General features: G+C 43.3%; 2 protein-coding genes across 7 annotated transcripts in view; both read right to left on the bottom strand.

The window, feature by feature from the left end:
- Positions 1 to 481, bottom strand: part of DCUN1D4 (defective in cullin neddylation 1 domain containing 4) — a 41,903-nt gene extending 41,422 nt beyond the window's left edge. The window contains exon 1 of one of the 4 annotated variants that reach the window (XM_074822524.1): positions 364 to 481. In XM_074822524.1, coding sequence (XP_074678625.1) covers positions 364 to 388 — 25 coding nt within the window. In that variant the 5' untranslated portion in view covers positions 389 to 481. Of the gene's footprint in view, positions 1 to 74; positions 157 to 363 lie in introns of those variants that run through there. The other 3 variants (XM_074822525.1, XM_074822537.1, XM_074822539.1) reach the window with 3 other exon arrangements.
- Positions 482 to 9,985: 9,504 nt separating this feature from the next.
- The window catches only part of CWH43 (cell wall biogenesis 43 C-terminal homolog), a 28,714-nt gene continuing 25,051 nt past the window's right edge, over positions 9,986 to 13,648 (bottom strand). Inside the window, exons 12-14 of one of the 3 annotated variants that reach the window (XM_074822509.1) lie at positions 12,518 to 12,673; positions 10,869 to 10,994; positions 9,986 to 10,555 (exon numbers count right to left, since the gene is read on the bottom strand). In XM_074822509.1, coding sequence (XP_074678610.1) covers positions 10,907 to 10,994; positions 12,518 to 12,673 — 244 coding nt within the window. In that variant the 3' untranslated portion in view covers positions 9,986 to 10,555; positions 10,869 to 10,906. Of the gene's footprint in view, positions 10,556 to 10,684; positions 10,995 to 12,517; positions 12,674 to 13,648 lie in introns of those variants that run through there. The other 2 variants (XM_074822510.1, XM_074822512.1) reach the window with 2 other exon arrangements.

The raw sequence follows: 13,648 nt of genomic DNA, 5'->3' as shown, positions 1-13,648 counted from the left end.
GGGCTGCTCCCCTCACCCGTCCCCGCCACCGCACAGGCCGCCCCCTCCCGACCCCGGCCCCTCCCACCCCTCACCCTGGGGAGGCCGCCGAGGACCGCGGGGCACCCGCCGTCCCCACGGGGCCCCCGCCCCCAAGTACGCACACCGCCTCTCTCCCCGCCGGTTCTGCACTCGCAGACCTGACAGCCTCCCCCGTCACCGGGAGCCCCGGTGCCGCGTTCGGCCGAGCCTCCTCGGTGAGGAGCAGGAGAAGCCGCCCCCACCCGGGCGGCAGTGCCCGCCAGCGGAAAAGACCAGGCCGGTGGCGCCGGGTGCCGCCGGTGGGCGGGCGGGAGCGCGCGGCCCGGCCCCGCCACTACTCACTGACAGCGGCGGCATCCGAGTGCATTTTCGTGCAGCGCACACACTGCCCTGCCCGGCCCGGCTCCCTCTGCCCCTCTCCCAATCACAGAGCCCAAGCACGGACACCTCCCGCCCCGCCCACCGGCGGCACCCATTGGCTCGGACTGCCCCCAGAGGCAGTACGTCCTGCTCTCCTACTGAAAGAGGCTCCTGCCATTCTCCCTCTGCCTGCCCCTCACCGCCTTCCCCGCCCACTCCCGACCTCCTATTGGGCTTAAGGTCGAGCCAACCCCGCCCCCCTTCACTCTGACTGGGTTTTGCCGGTGTCAGTTTTTCCTGGCCTTGAGAGCGCGTGCAAAGAACACCACTTTGTGCCACCCGTGGCTCTGATTGGCTACGGCGGCCAAGGGTCGCGCCCACGCCCTGATGCGATTGGGTAAGCGGGGAAGGGGGCGGGGCCGCCGGCGGGGGGGGTGCCTTGGCCACAGCCGCCCCGGCTCTCTGCTTCTTCCCTCCCGCCGCCTGCCGACCGTTACACGGTGCGGAGCACGGCGGCCGCGCGCATTCCCCGTTGCGGCCCTGAGGGTGCTCCGACGGCAGCCCGAGGGGACGGTAGGCAGCCTCGGCTTCCTGGCCGCCTCCGTGGCCCCCCGCTGTCGGGTTAAGCCCAGGCCTCTGTACACCCGAAGGCTCGAAGCCTCGTACCTGCCTTGCTCGGGTACACGGGGGCTCGCACACGTTCGTCACGCGTGTCTCCGGGCAGCTGGTGCCGCGTCGTCACGGCTGGAGCAGGTAGCTGGTGCTTGGGAAGGAAGATTGCTGGACCACGACATCCTCTCTCTGCTCTGTGAGCCCAACTTCAGTGTAGCCAAACCGCCAACTAGTTTAGAAATATTTCTTTGTTTTTCCCATCTCCCTAAGGAGAAAAATGGCAACCTGCCACCACCAGCTGAACGCACGAAGTGTCAGGTCAATGTTAAAGCAGCAGCAGCAAGCTGGGTAGTGGGGAGACATGGGGGCCAACAGCTGCTCCTTGCAGGTTGATAAGACTAGTTTACTCCCCCCTAGTAACTGTTCCTGCTCCCTGAAATCTAGCGCATGAAGCCACCATCCTTTCCCCCGCCTTGCAGTACAAAGAGCTCCCCGTTCCTGAGCCGGGGGAGGAAGAGACCTTGCAGGTCACTGCTGCTGAGCTTGCATCCTTTCAGGGATAACAGTCTTTCCTTGCCCTACTTGGTATTGAAACAGATGAGAAGAGACTGCTACAGCACCACCTCTGCACAAGAGAGGATTATTAAAACAGAAATTACCCATGAAAAAAAACTTCCTCTAAGAGGTTAAGTTAAAAGAAAGTCAAGGACTCAGAATTGAAGAAGTACCGGATTTGTATTAGCATACAGTCCTGAATTAACTGACCACACACCTGTTTTGGAGTTTTTTATGACCCTTGCCTTGTATTCAGTGAACCAGTCAGAATGTGCAAGTGCAGCCAATTTATTTTGCAGAGCACCATCTTGTGTTTTCAAATACCTGGTTTACAGAGAAGATGGAGTCCATAAGAAAAATAATTCTCTTTTCAAAAGTCATGTACTAAGACCACGTCAGAGGAATGAAAGAGCCCATTATTTGAAATTCTTACTTTGTTCACAAATTCCTTGAAATTATTTCTGTAGAACTTCCTGCTTCTATCTCTGATATTTTCCTGTTTGCACCATCTTTTCTTTACCTTTAGCCACTGTATATTTTACATTACCACCTTTAAAAAAAAATAGAGAGTAAAGCTGTACAAGCTAGGTTTCACTTCTCAAGTAGTTCTAACATCCTACATGCCAGACATTCACATCTGTGCATGTCATCCCAAACTCTTATACCCAATAGGGGCACCATTGAGTTGCAGTTCTAATTCTGGATTGAGATGCACAATTCCTTTAGAGGTGCCTGTTTGTTCACATTGACCATAAAAAGCACATAGACAGCTACTTCAGAATAAAAACATATTCAAAAAGAAATCATCATATCTCACACAGCTGTGAACTGATACAGATCTAGAGAAGGGTGGCACAGAAAAACCCTATCTGGTTGTATCTGAAGTCAGAAAGGTTAGTACTTTTTTCCCCCATTTATATTAGTCTAAAATGAAAGAGACTACTTGACTTTACAAATCTTTCCTTAGACTATAGCTTCTGTAACTACAGCTATCCATAAGGGTAAAGCAAATAATACTGTAGGTTTGACAAACAAAAGTTCAAAATATCTTTGAAGAGTTGAATGCACAAGTATAATCCCTGACCCTTACAAACTAGATCTGCAAAGAAATCCATAGAGAAACACAAAAAAAGACTTTGTCTTCTGCTTCTGCTGCTAAACAAGGGAATGTATGCTTCAGCCAGAAGAGGGTTGCCCCACCAAAGCAAAACTCATTACAACATGCACCTTCATTCCATCCTCAAGACGGTATAAATATCCCCTTTGTTACCACTGGTTGTAATCCACTATGGAAGTCTCTAGGCTGGCAGATGTTACACTGTGTCCTGGTTTAACCAGGATAGGGTTAAGTTTCCCCAGCAGTGGGGGAGGAAGCTCTAGCCGGGTTATTCATATGCCATGCTGACGTCCAGGTGCCATGTCACTCATATGTCATTCATATGCCATGTCACATCCAGGCGCCAGAGCGCGGGAAGAATCGGTGATCGCGTGGGGTTCGCGCCGCCGGGTTTTCTCTCACTGCTATATTGGTAGATATTTTGCCCTGTTCATTGTTATTACTATTATTGTTATTGTTGTTGTTTGTTGTGTTGCTATTGCACTGCTGTATTAAACCTGTCCTTATCTCAGATCGGGCTTTGTATTTCACTCCCTTTGTGGGGGAGGGGCAGCAGCTGCGTGGTCTCAGACCTCGGCAGGGGCTAAACCATTACACACTGTCACATTTATATTTTCTTTCTGAAGTCTGAGTTTACAGAACACAGAAATACTTCATTTTACATAGAGCAGACCAAGCAGGTCATGGTTGATCAAGCATTGTCTCAAGGACAGGGTCGGTTTAAGCAGCTTCAGCACTAGCCTCTGAATCCTAGCCCTCCTGGCATCCTTTCTTTTGTGCCAGTGCAACCATTTGGACAGCTAGATAGCAAGGCAGATCAAAGAGCAAGACTGCCTCCGATGCCCTCCAAAAGCAAAAAAAACCCCAAACCAACCAAAAACCCCTCAACATTTCATTTGGTTTTGTCCATTTGTTTGTTTGTTTTCCCAGCCAGATGAATATCATCTGGCTTACTATACATATGTGCAAATGCTCCCATCAACACACAAGAAAGGAATACTAAACCAAGAACTGGAGGGGGGCAGGAAATGCATCAGCCAGTTTACACACTGCTAGATCAAAATTAAAACTGCATACTTTTTTTTTTTTTTAAGGAGAAAAACTGTCATTGTTTGCCCTTTTATGTTCATGTTGCTTTTTTTAAATTGATAGCTAAAATGGCAACCACATAAAAAAACACCGTAGACTGTGAAAAACAGAATCATAGAATCATAGAACGGTTTGGGTTGGAAGGGACCTTTAAGAGCCTCTAGTTCCAACCCCCCTGCCATGGGCAGGGACACCTTCCACTAGACCAGGTTGCTCAAAGCCCCGTCCAACCTGGCCTTGAACACTTCCAGGGAGGGGGCAGCCACAACTTCTCTGGGCAACCTGTGCCAGTGTCTCACCACCCTCACAGTGAAGAATTTCTTCCTTATATCTAAATCTACCCTCTTTCAGTTTAAAACCATTACCCCTCACCCTATAAGTACAGTCCCTGATCAAGTGTCCCTCCCCATCTTTCCTGTAGCCCCCTTTAAGTACTGGAAGGCTGCTATAAGGTCTCCCTGGAGCCTTCTCTTCTCCAGGCTGAACAACCCCAACTCTCTCAGCCTGTCCTCATAAGGGAGGTGCTCCAGCCCCCTGATCATCTTTGTGGCCTCCTCTGGACCCGCTTGAGCAGCTCCATGTCCTTCTTATGTTGGGGGCCCCAGAGCTGGACACAGTACTGCATTGCAGGTGGGGTCTCATGAGAACAGAGTAGAGGGGTAGAATCATCTCCCTTGACCTGCTGGCCACACTTTTCTTGATTCAGCCCAGGATATGGTTGGCTTTCTGGGCTGTGAGTGCACATTGCTGGCTCATAGTCAGTTTTCCATCCATTAATTACACCCAAGCCTGTCTCCACAGGGCTGCTCTCAATCCACTCATTGCCCAGCCTGTATTTGTGCATAGGATTGCCCTGACCCATGGGCAGGACCTTGCACTTGGCCTTGTGGAACTCCATGAGGTTCACATGGGCCCACCTCTCCAGCCTGCCCAGGTCCCTCTGGATGACATCCTTTCCCTCCAGCATGTCAGCCACACCACACAGCTTGGTGTTGTTGGCAAACTTGCTGAGGGTGCACTCAATCCCTCTGTCCACATCACCAACAAAGATGTTAAACAGCGCCGGTCCCAACACCAACCCCTGAGGAACACCACTCGTCATTGCTCCGCACTCAGACACTGAGCTGTTGACCACAACTCTTTGAGTGTGACCATCCAGCCAATTCCTCGTCCACCAAGTGGTCCATCTGTCAAATCCTTGTATTTCCAATTTAGAGACAAGGATGTCATGTGAGACAGCATCAGATGCTTTGCACAAGTCCAGGTAGATGATGTCAGTTGCTCCTCCCATATCCTCCAACTCTGTAAGCCTGTTGTGTAAGGCCACCAAATTTGTCAGGCACAATTTGCCCTTAGTGAAGCCATGCTGGCTGTCACCAATCACCTCCTTATTTTCCATGTCCCCTAGCATAGTTTCCAGGAGAATCCACTCCATGAACTTGCTGGGCACAGAGGTGAGACTGACGGACCTGTAGTTCCCTGGGTCTTCTTTTTTTCCCCCTCTTTAAAAATGGGGTTTACGTTTCCCCTTTTCCAGTCAGCGGGAACTTCACTGGACTGCCACAACTTCTCAAATATGATGGATAGTGGCTTAACCACTTCATCCACCAGTTCCCTCAGGACCTGTGGATGCATCTCATCAGGTCCCATGGACTTGTGCACCTTCAGGTTCCTTAGATGGTCTCGAACCTGATCTTCTCCTACAGCGGGTGGTTCTTCATTCTCCCAGTCCCTGCCTTTGCCTTTTGCATCCTGGGCCGTGTGGCTGGAGCACTTGCCAGTGAAGACTGAGGCAAAACGGTCAATAAGTACCTCAGCCTTCTCCATATCCCAGGTGACCAAGTCTCCCGTTTCCTTCCAGAGGGGGCTCACATTTTCCCTAGTCTTCCTTATACCACTGACATACCTATAGAAGTTTTTCTTGTAGCCCTTGATGTCCCTGGCCAGATTTAATTCTATCAGGGCTTTGGCCTTCCTAACCTGATCCCTGGCTACTCGGAGTTTCTCTGTATCTCTCCTAGGCTGTCTGTCCTTGCTTCCACCCTCTGTAGGCTTCATTTTTCTGTTTGACCCTGTCCAGGAGCAACTTGCAGACCTCCGGGAGGTCTTACCTGACTTCCTCTTTGTCCGGATGTATTACTCATGAGCTTGGAGGAGGTGATTCTTGAATATTAAACAGGTTTCTTGGGCCCCTCTTCCCTCCAGGGCTCTATCCCATGATACTCTGCCAGGCAGATCCCTGAAGAGGCCCAAGTCTGCTCTCCTGAAGTCCAGGGTAGCGAGCCTGCTGTGCATTCTCCTCACTGCCCTAAGGATCTTGAACTCCACCATTTCATGGTCACTGCAGCCAAGGCTGCCCTTGAGCTTCATAGTCCCCAACAGCCCCTCCTTGTTGGTGAGAACAAGGTCCAGCATAGCACCTCTCCTCGTTGGCTGCTCTATTACTTGGAAAAGGAAGTTATCATCAATGCATTCCAGGAACCTCCTGGATTTCTTATGCCCTGCTGTGTTGTCCCTCTAACAGATATCAGGGTGGTCCCCCATGATGACCAGGGCTTGTGAACGTGAGGCTGCTCCTATCTGTCTACAGAGGGCCTCATCCTGGTTGGGTGGCCTGTAGCAGACCCCCACTATAACATCTCCTATCCCTGCCTTCCCTTTAATTCTGACCCATAAGCTCTTGAACAGCTCCTTAAATACTGGCTAACATGAGAAAGAGGAGCCATTTACCTAGTTTTATCTTCTTCACTATCAGAAACATAGTGTAGCACCACCTTTGAGAAAGAGGATCCCCTCTGTTTCCTAAGGGTATCAGACTCCAAATTGCTAAAGCCACTGCATCTCTCATATACCTTGCTTCATCTTGCTTTGCTTAGAAACAAGCTTGAAAGTTAATTTTAGGCACCAGAATCACAAGCCATTATGTGTTGTACAAGTCAGAGGGGGAAGTTGAAAATAAAAACATTAGCAAAGCAGAATTTGCTGAACATTCACAAAGCAGATAAAAAAGCACAGTACAGAGCATTGTAAGAAAGAAATTGTTTACCAGAAGCCCAGGAATCACAGTTCTGAATCATTTGCAGATATGAAAAAGTAACTGATACCCAAATAAATACAAACAGCTTAATGTAATGCTCATGAACTAAACACCTCAACTGTGCATTATTCTTGCAGTATCAGCAGAACAGTACTGATCAGGGATAAAAGAGGACCTCAGGTGGCAGAAAGTAGCAGCTGCAGATTATGTAACAGCTTTCAAACCACTCCTTGTTAAACAATTCAGCTCATTTTAATTGCCCTGTCCCACGGACTCATATTATGCTCCCTGTTGAAGTAAAAAGCATTGTTCTGTTACACTTGCTCCACAGACACAGGATTTTGACCCCAAAGGTCCTTTCGTAACACCCTGCAAACAAATGTAATTTTACATACATGAGAAAAAACATGTTTCAGGGCTTTTGGTAGCTCATATTTAAATGGTTAAATTTTATTTATAGTTTGTTTTCAGCTTCAGTTTGAAATTAAAAAAAAAAAAATCTGCTTAATTCTTAATTAGGAAGGTTAAGCCAGCCAAGCATAAGAGAGCAGCTCAGAATTTCTGCGTGAACCCTGGAGGTACATCAAAACAATCAGCACTTTTGTCTGGGGCACGAAGCTTCCTCACTGTCAGTAGAGGGCTCTGAACATTTTTGGTGTTCTGTTTCAGTGAGACACGTGGAAACTGGTCACCTGCACGCTTAAGCTACATCCAACTTGTTTCAGTAAAATCAGTTCAAAACTAAAGGGTGTGCCCAACTTTTGTTTAATAAGCTTGTAGCTGCAACACCCTTTCTGAAAACGGGAAGTTACAATTTCAGGTCCTTCGTAGCCCAAGAGGTTTGAACTGCAGCTCCCAGGTTTCAGAGTGCTCTGTGACAACACTGGAGCCACTGCTCCTGAAGCTAAGCTTGCAGTACACATAGAAATGCCTGAGTCAAGGTCCCAAAGCAGGAATATATGTAAGAGGAGACTTGAGTCTCCACCCTGCTGAAGAATCCAGTACAAGTACTCTCAGAAGTTGCTCTCTTACATGTTACCTACAGTCCTTCCTTATTCTGAGACACACACTGGTAGGCTCCTGATGCACTGCTGTCTCTTCCTGTATATTCCTAGGAACTTCAACTGACCTGCACAGAATGTCAGGATGAAATTAGGAGTACAACAGAATATAAATTTTTTAGAAGTCAGATATACATAATTTAGACCTTTTACTGCCAGCAAAAGTTCAAACCTTTAGAAAATGTGTATTTTATAATTTTTATCTCTGAATGCATAGTTGAAGATATCCACAAACTTTTTCTTTCATAACATACTATCTTATGAAAGCTGAGATGAACAAAGTATGATTAGAAAACAGCAAGATTAGTCACACGCCCCTGCAGCAGGACCTGTTCTAGCACATTTATTTCATAGTTTGAAACACAGTGATTGCAACTGAGAGATGTACTGCACATTTTTCTAAAACAGTCAGATACAGGGGATTAGATCAGTGTGCAGATTCAAGGACAAATAAAGTGCAGTTTTAGCTTCCCAATTCTAACCACAGTAGTAGAAGCAGTATACAAACAGTTCATGGTCATAGTTTTTCTTAGTCATTTGGATAAAATAATGCAAGTGTCAAGAAACACTTGCTACTCATTACATTTGTATACAGTGTTTTCTGATATTGGGCATTATGATGTATGGATCCACAAACATTAAATTACACAAGCTACTCAGAAAAAGAGAATATTCAAACTTTACATTTTGTCAATGTCCACATGAACATTTCTAATGGGGCAAACATTTCTGAATCCTGTGAAAATCCATCCAAGTATGCTCACAGACTTTGAAGATTACACAAAGATCACATATAATCTGATCTGTTATGCAAGTCATGCTTTGGTGTCTGACTTCTTAAAAAATAAAATGAAGGTATTTTTCAATTGTTAAAAAAATAAGAGGTTTTCAAGCTTTTTATGTTTGTATCATTTCCTGCATCTCACATGAATAAACTGCTCACATTACAAGGTATTTGCAGAGTCAGCCTGTGGAGAATGTTAAGTAATGTGGCAAGATAATGTTATGTTTTGTCCAGGCAAACCTGTGGCTGGATGTGCGTCAGAGCTAGCACAAGAGCATGTTGCAAAGAAGTGAGGATACTCAGAGCTGCTGTGCAATGTTGGTGCCAGTCAGTGCCAGCTGCTGTTGCAGGCTGTGAGAAGATAGAGAAGAGACAGGGGCTACTGATGTTTGCAGAAGAAAACTGCTGAAAGTGCAGGAAAGTCACTCCTATCACTCCAAAACCTAATTTATCCTGTACTGCTGGAGAGTCTCATAGAGAACAAGTTGAGAGGATTTCAAATCCTACCTAAAAGATATCTAAACTGGAATGTTTGTTTAGACTTCCTTGGACTTGTAAAGACAAACACAGCACCTCTAGGTGAGAAGTCAATTTGTGCAACAGTGGCTGGTTAATTGTAACTAACAAAGTCAGGCTTTCTGATACCATCTGAGATGAAGTTGTGGTGGCTGTATACTCCTCCAGTGCCTTTCAAATATCCTCTGTCCACAAAGATCAGTGAAGTGTTTCACTCTCAGAAACACAGTCCTAAAAACAAGGAAGCAAAATGATGGGTGACCAGAATAAAGTGACAAGCTTGGTGATGGCAGCAGCTACCTGACTCCATAGAACAAGAAACCCTGGGTAAAGATACATCCTGTATTTGCTTACATAGAGAAACAATAAAATTGAATATGCTCAAGCAGTTCTCAAAAGCACATGGTGAAGAATTAGAGGGAGAAAAAACCCCACCCTCTTTCCTGCAATATGTCCCATTCCTTTCAGTTACAGTATGTTTAGGCATTACTGGAAAGACAGACAGTACTAAATACCAACATCACGAATGTGGTTTCCAAGTTGAGAGGGTCATTTTAATAAACCGTCTAACATGTTTCTCACAAGTACGAAACTTCCTTTGGACAACACTGAAGATGTCCTCATTGTTTAAGGGAAGCTCTGCACATATACTGGAGGATCAGGAGTTAAATACAAAAGACATTGCCAAGAAACCCCAAGAAAACACAACATTTTACATTGTGTTACATAATAGGGAATTCACTGCCTAGGTCAAAAAAAAGCCCCACTTCTATTTAGTCCCACTAAAGTGTAGTGCTAGCAAAGGTACAATTTTTTTGTTTTATTAGAGTTCATTTTAATAAAAATTACAAGCAACTTTTTTCCCTTCTCAGAAACCTTGTCATGTTGAACATGATTGTTTTTAATTCTTCTGCAGTGTTCACATAAGTGTCTCATAACAATAAGTATTCAGAGGTACTTTACTCTTCCCTTTGTAAAAGCATTGTAGTGTCTAATGACCTGTTTAATAAAAAAAGTTTGTAAAAGCCTTTTCTCAATGTTATGAGTATCAGTCATCTGTAAATTGTTCTAATAAAACACATTTAAGAATAAAATGTGGAATAGCAGCAGGTCTAAATGCTGTTTCACTAAGTCAAAAATGCACACACTTCAAACACAGTTACTGCACATCTCCCAATTAAAAAACACATTAGTCCCATTCCTATTTTGAAAAACCTAAGGCCAAGCTTTTTATTACAATAGCAGCAGGACTACAAAGTGCAGCATATATCAACAGGTTACCTACACTACCACATTATTTTGCTTTGCCTCAGTCATCAAAAAAGTGTGGAAGTCAGCGGAAATTCCTTGCTCATGATTTTTCCAGTGAGCTCCCAGGAGAGGAAAGGGGTCACAGCTGGACCCTAAAGAAAAGGTGGATAGACACATTCAACTCTGAAACAGCACAATATAGGATACCTTCAAAAAAGGTGAAGAAGTTCTTGCCAAAGAAAGTTCCCACCCTTGCTGTGCTACACACAAAGCAGGTATCTGGCCCAGGTAGATACCAGTTTATTAAAATGCATGTGTCTTCCCTCTCTCACAGTGATGACAACTCATTAAAGAAAAGAGTCACCAACTATTACACAGACATACACAGTGTTAAGCAGCATAGCAGTTACTCGTCCTTAAGCAATGTAGTCTTCCTGGCTGCCAATTCAATTTCAAGCAACAAACCTTTCTTGTTGTTCCCAATGATATGTTATTTTCTCATTCTAATTTGTCTGTTTAAAATATTTAGGAGTGCTCATATGAAAATGATGAATATGCTCATAATTATGTCCATCTTTATAAGATCCAAACCTAAGAAAAATATTCAACAAGGCAAAACCATTACAATATGATTTAACCCATGCAATTAAATCATACACTTACTACAATATAATTAATACTTCTTCTGAATCTTCTAGATAGTTTATTTCAGAAACAGGCCACAAACCTACTTACGTATAAATCATAATCTATGTACACTATCTAACTAGAGGTCTTTGAGTATAAGAGACGTTTAATTACACTGATTGGATTAATGCCATAGGCACTCTATAAATGGAACTCCAGCTGACAAACGTAAGCAGTGCATTTATCTAGTTAAATCCTATGCACTTTAAGTTTTTTCTATTGACTTCAGTGAAGATATAATTTAACCCCCCATAGTACCTAAATAGTGAACCCTCTTGTTGATATTGCACATCTTACTTTTGAAAATTATGGTGAAAATTGTAATTTTTCATGTCATATTTAAATCTGAAAGTTCTGATTACTGACTATTATGGTAGATAGATGTGCAAAGCTAAAATGTAGTACTTATTCAAAATATCAGTGCTAAATAACATTTCAGAGCAGTGCTGTTGTATTTCAAAAGAACTATAGCTAATTGGAAAAAGTTAAACTTATTCCTAAAGGGTATACTTTTTCTGCTTATAGGCAGACATAAAAGAAATTAGGACAAGAAAAATATTCTGCACTGAAATCAGCTGCGAAAAATCTGAATGTGAATGCTAACTTCAGGCAAGTTTCAACATGTGGAAAAAACTGGGCAAACTCCTGCTTAGACAGGAAGCCAGTGACTGGTAAATTAAAAGTAAGCTCAACTGTTAGGTGTATATAAGAAATTAATATATTCTGTATTATGCATGTTAGAAGTAGTAAATATGGCATTGTTGGAAATTGTCTCTCTGTGGCAACATCTATCTCAAACTTCATGATCCTTCCACTGATATTCAGTGTAGAATAAATACCTTTCTCCATAATTCTCTTCCTTATGCAATGCCAGTGGGAAAATGACAGCATTCTAGAAATAAATAACTTTTTAATGTAAAAACCTAGCCCTTTTTTCTTCTTGACATATGTAACATACTGCCTCAGGCATTCTCCCTAATTTTTGCCCCAGTTATATAGTATGTTTTAAAACATATGCAAAGAATATTTAACATATATATTGTATTTTGTGTTCTAAGAGACAGTATATTAAGACCCCGATCCTCAGAAGTGCTGAGAATCATGGGAGATCTCTCATCATCTATAAAATGAGTCACAAAACCACTTGGCAAATATCCCTATCAAACAATCTCAGAAATTAATCACCTGGGTGAAATAAGCATTACCTTCAATTTATGCTATGACACAGCAGACTGATTTTAACCAAGGCACATGCCAACTCAGTAGAAAAAAATGAAATTACAAATCAGAAGTTCTTGCTTCCTCATCTTCTGTTCAGTTTGGTACTGACCAGTGCCTCCCACTTTAAGAACAATTTTGTTTGTAGACTTCTCTTGTAAAAGATACCATGTACATCATCCCCATAATTTCTTATGAGATACACTGACCTGGGATTGAAATGGATGTCCTCAGGAACTTGGCTGGGATCAGTGACAATTCTGTCATTGTCAACATAGCTATCCAAGTGATCTGGGATCCTAAATTTGGCCATCTGGACTTCTGAATCACTTAAACCAGCATGAGATATGCGGGCATAGCCCAACCTATCAGATTCAAGAAGGGTTATTTTGAAGAAATAACTCAAGGCAATTTCACCACATTCTTAATTCATGTCTCTTTTTTCCAAGAGTTATTATTTAACCTATCAACATAACTTTCCATTTCTGTGAATCTCAGCTTCAGAAAACTTAAAGTGCTCTATAAACACAAGCATCATTAACACAATGTCACAAGCAGAAAAACTCAGAAATCATGTTTGACAAAAAAAATAAGTTCTAGATCTAGAAACTTATCTTTAAAATATAGTTTTAGAACATGCATTCTGGTATAAGCTCCCCAACTTTTCCACTGGAGAGATTTTGAAATTCTAGAAAGGAACTCAAGCATCAACAGAATGAGTAACGAGAAAAATTAGATTGCAAATGGTGGTTTTGTTGAGTTTTTTGTTGCTTTTTTTTACTCAATACTGTTACTTAAGACAGCTGTCTAGTTTCCTGGTTTTACTCCTGTGGACACTGCACAGTTTTCACAGTTTCATCAGAACAAGCTGAATTCCATTTTGGTACATACATCACCAGGAGAATGATTTACAAGCAACTTGGTATTAAATGATATGGAGTGCATAGGTCCCAGCAGACGAAAGTACTTCAATATGGGCTTACACAGTTAAAGTTTCCACTAAATCCAGGATAAAGTTTAGCTGGATTAGATCAGCATTTTGCTTCAGCAAACCCTGCAATCATAGTCCAAAATTTCTATCTTGCGTGTCACATACAAATTAGGGCTTAGCATTCACATTTTAGAATGAAGTTGCAAAGCCAGAGCTTTAGAAAAAAGTACTTTTATGTTATATTACCAAAGCAGATTAGATCTGAAGGCTTTTGACACAGAAGGATGAAACCTGTAATACTGTCTTTTTAAATTATATTCAGAAATATACCAATTCATCCTGAGATTGAAGTTTTACATTACTACTTCATCATATATCTAACTGTCCATACATAATTGTTTAGGGATAT

The sequence above is a fragment of the Strix aluco genome, chromosome 4 (genome assembly GCF_031877795.1).
Source record: "Strix aluco isolate bStrAlu1 chromosome 4, bStrAlu1.hap1, whole genome shotgun sequence".
NCBI lineage: Eukaryota > Metazoa > Chordata > Aves > Strigiformes > Strigidae > Strix > Strix aluco.
This window is presented reverse-complemented; position numbering and strand designations above follow the sequence as displayed.